This window comes from Ambystoma mexicanum, chromosome 2p (genome assembly GCF_040938575.1).
Source record: "Ambystoma mexicanum isolate Mex_15411 chromosome 2p, UKY_AmexF1_1, whole genome shotgun sequence".
NCBI classification, from domain to species: domain Eukaryota; kingdom Metazoa; phylum Chordata; class Amphibia; order Caudata; family Ambystomatidae; genus Ambystoma; species Ambystoma mexicanum.
In genome coordinates, this window is record NC_090923.1 from 555,420,942 (window position 1) to 555,434,955 (window position 14,014).

Here is a 14,014-nt window from a genome sequence, read left to right on the forward strand (position 1 = left end):
GGTTAACAGTGATCTTTATAAATCTCTCGAGTATATTCTGTTCACTAGTTTGTCTTTCTTTTTGCCTTTTAGAGTCAGGCCTGCTATACACCATGAGTGGCGTTCGGCAGTCAGAAGGGACCATCGAGGTAGATGGGCAAGCCTTATTCTACCGGCAGGCAGAGCCAGACGTGGGGAAACCAGCGTTAAGTGTCCTGCTGCTCCATGGTATCCGCTTCTCCTCTGAGACCTGGCAAACCCTGAAGACACTCTCCATACTGGCAGAAGCGGGATACCGAGCAGTTGCCATTGATTTGCCAGGTACAGTTGCGATCCTGACACATAGGATGGGTAGGGGAAGAATGTCCAGGCGATGGACATGCGCAGAGAGGTGTTGGGTTTTGCCGCTGATGAAGTTCTGGGAGCCGGAGTAGCCATGTTCACTTGTTGCATTTAGTAGTTGACTGGATCTGGAGGTTGCTCAGCATTGCTGCTGCCCAGGCTGGTGGAGGTTGCTTGTGTTCATTACAAAATGGCCGAATATCGGGTGTAACGTAACAAACCTATCTTTGTACTGGGAAGCCCCACAGCTTCAAAAACAAAATGTGGTCAACTTTTTTCTGCGCTCAGTTGAATGTCTTCAACTTGTGCCGAACATGTTGCTAATTTCCGAGTCTGACAGCAGTGCCATTGAGCCTAATCCATGGCATTAAATGGCTTCGAAATTGGGTCACGTGAGATATGTGGGAGTATGTCTGTGTTCTAGAATGAGCTGCAAGCACTTATTGTTGAAGTCTTCCCCTAGATTCGTTCCGTTCTGTGGAAATATGATTGTGTCCTTTGAATTGAGTTTCAGTTGCTGGTAGACCTTGGAAAATGCATTGATTATTTTGAGATTCCGGATTAGTCCACTGGAAAAGAACAAATTTTAACTCTGAATTTCATGGTTCTAAAATGATCTTTGAAAGTGATCTCTGTCTTGAAATGTGTTTGCAGGGTTGGGCAATTCTAAAGAAGCGACAGCACCAGCTCCTATTGGCCAGCCTGCACCAGGCAGTTTCCTTAAGGTGGTCTTGGAAGCACTGAAGCTAGACTCGGCTGTGCTGATCAGCCCATCTCTCAGTGGCATGTACTCACTTCCCTTCCTCATGCAGCATGGTGAGATGGTGAAGGCCTATGTCCCTGTGGCACCCATCTGCACGGACAAGTTTACAGCTGAGCAGTATGCGGCAGTTCAGGTAGGTAGAGCAGTGTTTATCAGTTTTGGGTGGTTCAATGACTTAGAAATGTTCTTCATTCTTCATTCGAGGTCCATATAAGACTGCCTGTCTAAAATTTAAATGGCCTTTCCCTTTGATGGAGTCAACATCTCTTTCCCTCTTCTGATTTTGTACAGTTGTACAATGTTGAAGAACAGTCTAGTAATGAGTGAACAGATTACTGGTAATGGCATAGGTAAGTTCAGTTGAGTCAGGTTACTATGAGTGGAATATGCTAATAACATTGAGGAATGTTTATGTGTGCAGCCGGGTTAGTGACAGCGTAGCAGTCCAGAGGCAGTGAGGCAGGCTAACAAGAGGGGAACACTTGGCAGCAAGGCAGTAGATTTTGGGACTGTGAACCTGAGGACAAAGAGCAAATATGATACGGAAAAAATAATGTGACCGGTCAGAAGCATGTAATGATGCATGTAAAGCCTCACAAAACCTCTTTTCGGAGTGCTCCTAATACAGGATGTAATGCAACCGGTGGTAATCCTTTTGGAATGCTTCCCCAAAGCTTAGGAACTTCCTTTCATCAGCAATCCACAATGACATTGACCATCAGAGGTTGCAGGGACACCATTCCTTCATCGATTGGCACCAAGAAGCCTCTTGACAAATGTCTGTGCTTTACTAATAGACTCACAAATACAGTATATGCAGGCAACTTTCTGCTGATACTTTTACTGCCGTCTTTCTTTTAAATTCCTCCGTCTTTCTATTCCTCTTTTCTTCACGCCTCTCTTTTTCAGTCTTTCATCCTCATGCCTCTTATTTTCATACTCGTTTTGTCTGCCTCTTATCCCCCTTTGATTCTTCCTAACACTACCTCCCCTTTTCTTCCTTATCTTAACTTCTTATTATCCTTTATTATGCCTCTCATTCTTAACCCACGCCTTTATCCCAGCAACTCCCTGTGATTCATCCCTAATCAGGAATCGAGGGAGGAGGGTGTTTTCCTGGACTCAATAACTTGACCTCTTTATTAATCCCTAGTTGCACACAGTCATGATCACTCGTAGCATTTCAGTGCAGTTTGGTTCTTTATTGATTGAGAGATAAATGTATTTTGATAACACTGTATGTCACAATGGTTACATCTGCCCATACTACCGGATTGGTAGATGTAACTATTGCCCCAACTTCAAATCCTTTAAAATGTTCTGTCAGTGGAGATCACGTCAGTGGAGGTATTGTACCACTTATGTGAAATTCATTCGCTGATTGAATCTGGCAGTTCAGGTATATCCCAAGTACCCATGTAAGATGATAAATGTCAATCGTCAGCATTGAACTGCTGTACCTCTTTACATGTTATTGCATGTGGTCTCTGTCTTCATCCCATGTTTGGGCTCTCGGGAGGTCCGCTGGAGCAGCCACATCAGAGTGCTGATCAGCCTTGGCCAATGCGGTGCCAGTGCACTGATGGCATGGAATCAATTGAATGGCCATTCTTACGGGTATATTTGGCATTTCGATTATTTTGAATCGGATATTGAAACAATTTTAAATGATAGGAGTTAACTGTATACCATCTTCATGGATAATACACATTAGCAAATACATGCTCTCTGCCTTTAACACATCAAGGATATGAGATCAATATGCCCCCCCCAGTGTCTGTAACATAGGAAACATTTGACAGAATCAACAGTTCTGTCATTGAAAAAAATTACAAAATCGGACAGATCCTCAAATCATCCTCCAGCACACACCGCCCGCCCTTCACACTAGTATGCACAATTCTCTACACTCTGTCTCTCTCTCTCCCTCAGAACTCCTAAACTGCTCACCTCCCTCAAATTCTTACTCTGACAATATAATCCCAGCCTCCAACATTAAACAATTTTCATTCCCAGACGCCCTTAAGGCTGCTCTCATACAACCTCTTTTGAAAAATAAACGGCCCTAGACCCAGACAACCTAGACAACTTCTTGCCCATATTGAAACTCCCATTTTCTTTTTTTTTTTATCTTGGAAATGGTAGTCGCTACACAACAACACACCGGAATCAAACGAATACACTGTTTGACTAATTAAGGGATTCAGCCACTTCTCCCCAGGGAGGTGCAATATTCCCCATAGGGGAGACGGCAAGTGGGACCTCGAGGGAGACACTCCCCCTATGGTGACAAGTACTCCCGTTTCGATGACAAACTCCCTTTTCACGTCCTCAGAAACCTACCAATAACATACCAGTGGACAGAAAACCAGACTCCTCTTACATCTACCATTGTGATCTTCCTGCATAAGATACGAAGAGTAAGGTTACAACAAACATTGAGTCAATATCTGCTAACTACTGTGGCAAAGAAACCCAAGCAGTTGTATGAATATAGCTCTGACACAGAGAAATGGTAATTAACTCTTTCTATGTGTGTTTTATGTACCTGAAGGTTTTACACTGAATACAAGTTGTTTGACTGACTGACAAAGAAAGGACTATTATGACGATCTGGGGAAGCCCCAGAGCTCCATCATAAAAGCGGGACGAGTAAGAGAATGTCAGAGAGAAGCGTTGGGAGCTTCAAAGCAGCTGTCCGAAGGAAGCTGAGAGACTGGAAAGAAGGCTGTGTCCCGAGGTGGAGGTGAAACCTGGGAACCAGAGCCTTAATCTTTCCTCCTTGATAGACAGGGTAATTGGAACCAGCAAGGTTGCCTTAAGTTCCAGGAGGGACACAAAAAAGAAACAGAGGGACAACAGGCTACCGAGAGCCTGCAAGGTTACCTTTTAGTCCCAGGATGGGCATACGAGGAAACCAGAGCATTGACGGGCTAGAGAGAGTCCATGAAGGAAAGCTTAGTCCGCTAAGAGACTCATGCAGAGGGAGAGGTGACCGGACTAGGGAAAGAGAAATATGTACCCGACACCTTCCATCGAGAAGCACGACGGAAGGTGCCAGAAAGGGAAGCTGAACTGCATGCATGGAGCATCCTGACAAGCCAGAAAGTACCCAAGAAAGAGAATGCCGATCCGGTGATGCAGCCCGACAACAAGAGAGGTAACTGGGAGAGTGGGAGACCCGGTGGGGAAAAGCCAGTGATAATGATTGGCAGATAAATAATTATGAGACTGGGAAAAACTTGTATAACGATTGGAGTAATCTTCCTCATCACAGTGCAGAACAAAATAATATAAAAAGAAAGAGCCAGTATGGGTCCTATAATACTTGTCCCAGTAGGAACTTAAGTAAACGAGAGATTGTAAATCATTACTGGGGCCATCCCACTTGTCCCAGTGAGAGAAGGTGAATCAGGGACTGAATTGTTACTGGGTAATCCTACTCATCACATTGACAGAGAAAGTAAACAAGAGACTGTGAATCATTGTTGGGGCCATCCTATTAGTCCCAGCGAGAGAGTGGAGAATCAAGAAACAGTCAAGCGGTATCGGGGCTATCATAATTGTCCCAGTGAGTGAGGATTCAAGAAAGTGGGAAGCATTCAGGGACACAACCTACTCGTCCCAGTGAATGGTACAACATTAAGAAGAGTGAGAATCATAAAGTGACTCAGACTACTCGTCCCAGTGAATGTGAATACATCAAGAAGAGTGAGAATTACACAGGAGAGCGGAATGCTTGTCTCAGTGATTGTTGAAATAAGTAGAGTGAGACATTTTCAGGAACTCCACCCATTTGTCCCAGTGAATAGAAAGCCTGCAAAGGGAGTGAAACGGGTCAGTGGGTACATTACACAGATCCCAGTGTGAATACAGGGATACCACAAGGGATAGCCAGTAGTAATCCAGGAGCTATGGAATTTTGAGGAACTGGTGTCAGAAAAAGAACAGTTCTCATTAATAAGTGAGAGGAGCTGACTAAATAAACATTCAGAGGCCTGTGCACCTAGAGAGAGTAACTTCAGAGATGAAACGGAAATAAAGAAAGAGATGTGGAGAAATACCTCGAAAGAACTGAACAAACTGGTACAGGAAATAGCAAGAAGCTATTTGAAAATTCTATACTGACAAGTACTTGCTGGCAAAGCAATCACAGGAGAAGGGAGTCATTCTCCTGGATTGCAGTTATTTAGTAGAAGTGGGGGCAAGGGTCAGTAAGGATTGGCTTTTGGACGGGGGACAGACTTGCTTTGGACTTTAAACCAGACGACGAGCACCCTAGTTAAGTTGTGTTAGGTAGGGGAAGTCCTTAGAATAGGGAAAGTTAGGTATTTTCTTTGTTTCAATAAACATCCTTTAAAATGGAAACTATTGGTCTGCCTCCTTCTTCTGACCTACCACTACTTCCTGCACGACTATCAGTCAGGGTTACTCCTCAAGTGTAGCATCCAGACAGTAACAGTCCAGGTGTTGGATGATGCACTCAATCATGAATAAGGGTGATTCATTCCTCCTCCTTGTCCTTGACCTCTTGGCTGCATTAGACCCTGTCGACCACCACATTACCCTCTGCCTCCTAGCCAGCAGTAATGGGATTCACTGGCACTGTCGAAAATTGGAACACCAGGCTGTCCAGATAAACATGTTCATTATCCAACTCCCAATATCCTGTGGAGTCCCCCAAGGGTTCAGCCTCTCACTGATTTTCTTTAACCTTTATATGGTGCCTTTTGGCATTGTGGCGAACGAGAAGGAGAGGGAATCGAGAATAACCTGTTAAATGTGATTAATGAACGTAAGGGGAAAATGTCTCCCTGTCTCTACTGCTATGAAGCATTTCCCTACCTATAAAATAAACTAAGGGTGCTTGTCAGTCATCAACAAACAGCACCAGTCCCCAGTCCAGTCCTGAGTCCATAACCTATCTGCTATCTAGCCCTACCACTGTATACAAACGACATCAAAATGAGCCCAAGTGATGGCCTCCTCACTCAGGTTTCTTGGGCCAATGTTCAGAGGATGTCACTCTGCAGCTAGTTTTCACAAACAGTTCAAAAATAAAATGGGTTTTCGCTTATCTTTAAATGAAATGTTTCTAGTCTTTTGAAATGTGGGAAAGATTTCCTTATCCTTTTCCCACCTATTTATTGGCCTTTATAGCTTGGCCCACTTGCTCTGACCCTTCAGTTTCACTTCTCTTTGGATTTCCCAAATGTCTCTTTGGAGAAATATCAGGATCCCCTTGGTTGAATCCTCCAAATTTGTCTTGGGAGGATGGCTCGGGGGCAACTTGCTCGACTTGGAAGCAAGACGAGTACAACAGGTTCGATCCCCGGGTCTGTGCTTAGAAACCTTATTATGCACGTTATAAATAACCTATCATATCATATCCTTGGGGTTTCCCAAATGTCTCTTGGCTTTATATTATAACCTCCTTGCTGGAATCCTCCAGATTCCCTTCGATTTCCCAAATGTCTCTTATTTCTCTTGGGCCTTTCAGACCCTTTTTGCTTGCTGTGTTTAAGTGTTGTGTTGGCTTCAATATTCCTATCACATATTCATCTCTCTGGTTTCTTAAGCTCCGGTGACCTTCCTCCTCTCTGTTCGTGGGGTTCCGTTCCCAACCCTCCACCCTGGGCAACTCTGGTACTTTCTTTATTTAGTGGGGTTGTGGCCTTTTGCCTCACTTCTCAGTGCTGTTGGGCCGTAAGTGTCTCCTTCTCGAATGTTGCCTGACACGACAGACTCCTTGATTTCTTGTTTTCAGAATTGAGGAGTCTTTCCTCTGTTCCCTCTTTGTCTTGCAACTGTTTTTCATGTCCCTGACCCACCACGGCTGCACCGGGGTCAAGCCACCAAGGAAGACAGCTTTCCCATCTCTGTTTCTTGTTCAGCTGAGTTGCCTCCAAAGGCGTCTGCTTCTCAGATACTGCCCGGCATTGCAGACTCCTTGGCGACCGTATCCAGAACGGAGGATTCTTTCCTTTGTTCTCTCCTGGTCTTGGCCTTGTTTCTCGGGTCCCTGACCCACCCCGTGTGGTCACGCCACCAATTAGGACCGTTCACCCGTAACCATCTCTCGTACGAAGGCGTCGCCTCTCTCAGCGACAGTCTCCTGCGTCTTTGCATCCTCGGTTCTCTTCCACACTACCGCAGACTCCACGGTCTAGCACAGCTCTGCCCCTCCAGGATGTTTGTATGCTACTATTTGCTAATGGTAATGCTGGAGTTCAGACGAGAATCCTACACATAGGCGAGCCTCAGCGTAGGATTCTCCTCCCTCCATTCACGATTCTTCATTTCTATATCCACGCTCACATACATCAAAGGGGCATGTTGCTGTACGTTCACGACTGACTTCAACTGCCCTGCAGCATTACCTTTAGCCAATATCAGAAACGTGATGTCAGTCTTGATTGCAGGCCATATAGTTGTACCATTAGTTTCTTCTATTCCCATAGAGGCAGAAATGTTGTTCTTTTAATATGGAGTTCCTTAAAGGAATGAGAGTCCTTGTCCCACAGAGGGGAGTCGGTCCTAGTGAGGTTCTGCTTTCCCTTGCATCCTCTTCAAAGATCCCGATATAGCCATCCACCAATAAACTGATGCAACTCAGTTGTACATGGGAGTAAAAAGCCTAAAAAACATTAGTCCTCTCCACGATTACCTCGCCTTCATCCAGTCCTGGATGTCGACTGCCTACCACAAACTCAATCCCTGCAAGACTGAATTTGTCCTCATTGGTCCCAACCGCTAAACAACTCGTCGACTCCATGATTTGCGCCTCAAAGCACTCCATCCCCAAAATCTTGAATTCAGCAAAATCCTTAAGTTTCACCATCAACAGCAGCCTGTCCTTCCAGAAACACATAGCCAACAAGGTCCAAACGGCCTGGCTCCAAATCTCCACCCTTCGAAAATCAAACCCTTCTTCCTGCTGAAAGACTTGGGGACTCTAATTCAGCCCCCGTGGTCTCCCACATCGATGAGGGAAAATGCCCTCCTAACTGAGCTCCTAGCCACTCACTTAACTCCAGTAAAAGTAGTCCACCATGGTGCAGCGTGCCTTACGCAGACAGTTCACTGATTACCCCCGTCCTATGCAAACTACACTTGTGTCCTCTCCAAACCAGGATAATATTCAAGGCTGCATTTTCGTCTAAAAAGCAGTCACGAGTAGAACACCAGCTTACTGTGAGAAGCCTGAGGATCTTCTCACTTCTACTCCCTCCCCTATGCAGGTGGCCAGGGAAAGGCCATTTCTTGTGGATCCTGCCTTTGGGCCGGACAAGCATCACCCGGATGGAGGGTCCTCGGAGATTGGAGGTGGAATGCCCTTAGGTGACACACAGTATTCCACATCCTCGTTTCCGAAAGAAACCCCTATCCTAGAAGTGGTTATGGGATATTGTTCATCTTGTTCCCTGGTTTCTAAGAAAGGTAGGAGACATTATCCCACCAGACGCGTTAAACAGAGGAAGAGACGGAGTAGGGATGAGATACTTTGGAACAAATTACGGTGTCCCCCTTATCCTCAGGATAACCAATCTAACCTTTCCCTGACCTTTTCATTATAAGAGTGTTCCACTTCATTCCCCCTTTAAGATGCCTAACAGTACTGAGACGAGGAAGAAACAACTGGGAGCTATGAGGTTTACCTCCTTTTCCCATTCAAGAACTGGGACGAAGAAGATGCCTGGAGGTTAGGCATGTCCCACTGATTTAGTTAATAGTGGTCAAGTAAGTCCGCTAATATAAACCCCTGACTCGCAACGGCAGCCTGTTAGCCCAACACAGGTGTATAAAAGATGGAGCTGCTGGAACAGAAGGAGGCAGGAGAATGAAAGTAGAAGCTGTGCAGGAGCGAGAGAAGCAGAGATGCCAGTACGCCAAACAAGACCCTGGTAGTCCTGCTGGATGGTGAATGCAGACCGGCGATCCCACCGAGCGCAAGGCAGACAGCAGGCGCTGCCAGAGGGCGAAGGTGAAGCTCTGCATAGCAGCCGGCGAGTGCGAAGTGGAGTGCCCAGCTATTTGGCTTTCCCTTGGAAGGAGAAAAACAGAGAAAAGGAGCTGCCGAGACCGGGTAAGTGTCAGGAATACTTAAAATACCCGGGGTGCTCGAAGGAGACGGGGAATACAGTAACGGTGAAATAAATTAGTGCAGTCAAGTTCATTGAATAAAGTTGCTTTTATTACTTAATACAATAGTTATATCTACCCATCTGGTTACTTTTATTGAATACCGAACTGAATGAAACAAGCGAAAGGAACTTTATTGAATACTGTATTGCATGAAAGAAGCAAGGTGGCATTTATTTGAACACAGAATTGAAAGAAAGAAGCAAAGGTGCACTTGATTAAGTAAAAGCAACATCTATGACAAACTGAACTACTTATCTGAGTAGGATATGAAGTAAATAAAGAATAAAGTAGAATCCAGATTAAGGAACAACACATCTGGTAAAGTTGTGAAGTTGCACTTTAGGATACTGCTTGTTGAGCCAAATACTGTACTTTGAAAGAAACCTAGAAGTTCCTGGTTGCATGACCTGTAATGGGTGGACCGTGTGGTCTGAAACTGCTCCAACACCAGAGAACTACTATTTGTGAAACAAAGGATGATGGAAAAGTGAATGCTAAGTTCCTGTTTATGTGACCTGTAATGGGTGAACTTTGTGGTCTAAAACTGGGCTTAGACCAGAGAACCTTTATATGCCAACAAGGAAGTTTGCTATGGTGAAAGCGAGAAATCAACTATTGATTAACATCAGACTTGGGGAAGGAAACCCTGAGTTCTCCAGCTTGAAATCTGGCATGGATTCACATGCTCATACGAAGTCCAGTTGAAAGACAAAGCTTCAAGATATTTGTTTTTGGTGTTGACATTAAGCTTAGGGAAGGATTGCCCAAGTTTTGGTGCCCTGGAAGTGTTATCCTGGAACTGTGTTGAACTTGGGGAAGTTCACCTTGACCTTCACAAAGGTATAAAACTGTATTTCTTCTAATGTTCAAAGGAAGATAAATTGGACTTTGTAGTGAACTTGGTGACATTTGGGAAAAGAAGCTGAAGAGTAAGCCAGAGCTGGAAATGACTCAGAACTTTGTTTGGGACACTATTTCCGTTATGGTTGACGTCCCTATTGTTTTATAGCAGTTGTGAGGGCAAATATAGGATTTGGACACAGACTTTTAAGTTGAACTTACTGACACAGACTTTCCTTAGCTTCTTTAGGTAGGGAATACCTCTTTAGCATAGGGGAAGTTGGGCCTTTCTCCATCCTGTACTTTTCTTTAATAAAATACTATTGTTCAACGTTGAATCCCTTGTCTGTGTCTCCTTCCAAGATGCCAAGCGCACAATACATGGCAGCTAAGCTCCACACATCTGGTGGCACATGCTCCTCGCTCAGCAACCGGTTCAAATCACAATTCCTCCGCAAAGAGAGGACCGGCAAACAATCATTCTCTTGTCACACACCCACTCTCTGGAACTCGTATTTTACCAAAACTAATCCAAATGCACGGTTGGAAATTCATATCCATTGAGCAGGAGTTAAAACTACCTCTTGTGTGTCTGGCATCACCCTGTAGGCAGGAGCTACTGGAGGGGAACCGGGAGCTACCAGCGGGTGCTACTTTTACTTTTTGCACATTATGTATGATTCATTGTGTTTAGATGTGTGTTAGAAGTGTCCTATTTCTTCTTTACAAAACATTCTCAAATACATAAGGTTTATATCAAATATCTGTGTTTGTACGGCACTAGTTGGTCTGTGGAGCCCAACGTATCTCCTGGCAACTGTTGGTTTCAGGCAAACCAGGCTCTCCTAGGCTAGAAGCAGGAGCAAAATAGCTCCAAGCAATGTCGAGCCCTGTAATGGACGCACAGCTTTCCCTGGGAAGGAGGAAAACAGAGACACACAGCTCCTAGTACAGTACTGTGCTGCTGTTAAAAGACGTCAGCCCAAACCCTGGGTACCCACATCCTGCATGGTGGTTTGCTGCTCTTGAGCTAGGTCTGCGGTTTAAACAATACAATGAAAAAAATAAAAAATAACTGAACACATGTAATGTAGAAACTACATCCGATTCAGAAAAATGTAGTTTCGATATAATTTTGGGCTTTTTTTGTGGAACAAACACATTATTATTTTTAACTTTGCTTTCAAAGCCTTATTGGGTATTCAAGATGAAGTTAATCAAAGCCCTCTAAAGGGACTGCATTCCAAAGCCACCCCAAAGTCTAGGCACTGGTCCTTCTAGGAGCCCCTGGTTGTTTTTGATTTTAGTCATGAGCTTGAACAGGAAAACACTTGGATCACGTAAAATATTTTGTTGACTTTTACAATTTTGTATGTGTTTTATCAGAATCACAAAATAATTGAAAGATCAAGGAATGTACACACAAAATACACTTCTAATATAGTTGCATGGAAAGAAAGATAGAGAGCAAGACTCCGGCTCTCTATCTGAGAGCCATCCCACCAACAACAAGGTGGTGGACCGGCGGGCTGGAGAGCAGGTATCCCCCACGCCCATCGGAAGCACGGACCCACCGTCACGAGAAGGAGGAGACCACCACCAAAGGAGCGACAGCCCCACCCAGGAGAGAAGACTGCAGAACAGCAGGGATGCAGTGTCTGAGCCATAGAGGGGTATGGCAGTTGAATTCCACAGCGAGCCATGGGAAGCTCAGAATCCCCTAACTCTGTGAAGAAGCCTGCTTGCGACCTATAAAAAGGGGAAGCAGTATCCCTCACAACCAAAGGGACTCGTAGAAAGCAGAGCTAGAACTAGAACAGAATACCCCTCAAGTGGGTGTAGGTCAAAGTGAGCAAAAGCGAAGGACTTGAGTGGGGTCTAGGTGAACATGCTAGTTTGCTCACTAGAGATATGTAGTCAAGACACAGAGCTCTGAGTCAACCCAATAATCCAAGCTATTTAGAAAAAGTAAAGGACTTTAATTCAGCACTGGGACGCAGAATCCATAGGTCCACACGTTACCACCTGAAATGGCCCCAAACGATAAGGTGAACTGGCCCCAAAGGGGGGAGCCAAAAGAGCTACCAAAATTACCCTCAATGCTACACAACCTACTAAAGCAAGGGGGAAGTACACTTGTAAATATTGAGTGTATGCAAGGGCTGAGCCGCCTGCCCTGTTAATTTGAATCAAACAACTTTTGAGAATTGTCGTGATTAAGATCTACAAAGGTTTAAAACGAAGATCTCCGTTATTTTTCCGTGGATTATAAAAGACTGTGAAGAGACCAGACAAGATGAGTAATTTCAACTTTATAAAAGAACATGTTTAGATTTAGATTTGTGTTGGAACTGTGATGAGAAGCAAACGCCTGGAAGCTGAAAAGAACATTTCAAGGTACATTTAGTGGAAGGGGGCCAAGCACCAACGAACAACCAGGAGTATTCATCTGTATTTCTTTTTGTTTTTCTTTTTTTAGTGGTAAGGCCAATTAGGTAGTTTAGGTTTGGACAGAGGACAGTATTGTGTCATGTAAGACGCCCCGATGAACACCTTTTTCATATTCACTTTATTAGATGGAGAACTCCTCGAAGCAATGGGGCTAGATGAGGCATTTTCTTTCTTCTGTTAATAAAACTCGCATGTTAAACAAGTCCTGTTGTGCAGGTCCTACCGCCGGCCCACAACAGTCCCTCCTTTCTTTGCCAGAACCTGGTTAGGTTATGTCCCTACGGACATCTGGGATCAGCTAATGTTCTGGCACAGCACATTTTTAGATGGTGTGTAAAGAAAAGCATTGTTAACATTCACTGCACAAATATTGAAACTCGCCCCCTCACTTCAGGGCCTTTCATGATAAGGTTAGGAAGCAGTTTAAAATCTTGCTCTTCCCAATGGTGACTCTGTCTGAATACTGCAAAACAGAGGGGGATCTGGGAAACTCTACCAGCACGAACACAGCCCATTGACTTGTTCTTGGGTGGATGGCCCCTGGGAGAGTCTCAACCAAGTCCTTAGCTCACTGTTCTTTACACAGAGAGGAAATGTCCCCGCATATCAGTCTTTGTCCTGCTCATGGGCAGTCCAGCACCGAAATGCTAGAGAGGCACAGCTTCACCTCACTGATGATGCCCACCAAGGCTGAAACACGTGTATGGGGTTGCTGTGGTACTCTTGTTCAGAGGAGAATTGCCTAGCATTTCGGTGCTGGACTGCCCCTGGACAGGACAAAGACTGATATGCGGGGACATGTCTTCTCTGTGAAAAGAACAGTGAGCTAAAGACTTGGTTGAGACTCTCCTAGGGGCCATCCACCGAAGAACAATTCAATGGGCTGTGTTCGTGCTGGTAGAGAGTTTCCCAGGCCCCCCCCCTTGTTTTGCTATCTGAATACTGCCTCACTCTTGCTTCTTATATGCAGCACCAAGTGGGCCAGTTCCTGATAAACCTGCACTTGATGTATACATTTACTCCACATTCGTTCATGCACATAGACCCCTTGAGGTGCTGCCAATATGCTGGTATAGACAATGCATAATGCATTTACTTTACTGTAAAAAGTGGGGGGGGGGGGCACTTGCGCACATACACATCTCACACTTTCACATAGCTCTACCTCATGCATACCAGATATCTACACAGCAGCACATCCGCCATTTAATGTACACTCGCAACTCTCAAAGCACAGACATTCTGCTAAGCTGGCACTAAAATGTCAGCATAGAACCATTCTCACAAAGATACATGCATCACTCACTACCATACACCGTCAGCCTATCAGTGTGTAAAAACAATTCACCGTAAAACTTTGCATTCACATACAAGTGTATATATCCCAGGAGATGTGCAAAGCTGCACACATCTGTGCACCTTTCCCATCCATAACACCTCTGGTATACCCAGAAATTCATTCACCAGCAGACAGATTTCATACACTCTTCACTA

General features: G+C 44.7%; 1 protein-coding gene across 5 annotated transcripts in view; it reads left to right on the forward strand.

The window, feature by feature from the left end:
• Positions 1–14,014, forward strand: part of ABHD14B (abhydrolase domain containing 14B) — a 120,541-nt gene that overhangs the window by 47,561 nt on the left and 58,966 nt on the right. For all 5 annotated transcript variants that reach the window (XM_069644018.1, XM_069644015.1, XM_069644019.1 and 2 more), the window contains 2 exons: positions 73–300; positions 976–1,217. In XM_069644018.1, coding sequence (XP_069500119.1) covers positions 93–300; positions 976–1,217 — 450 coding nt within the window. In that variant the 5' untranslated portion in view covers positions 73–92. The remainder of the gene's footprint in view (positions 1–72; positions 301–975; positions 1,218–14,014) is intronic.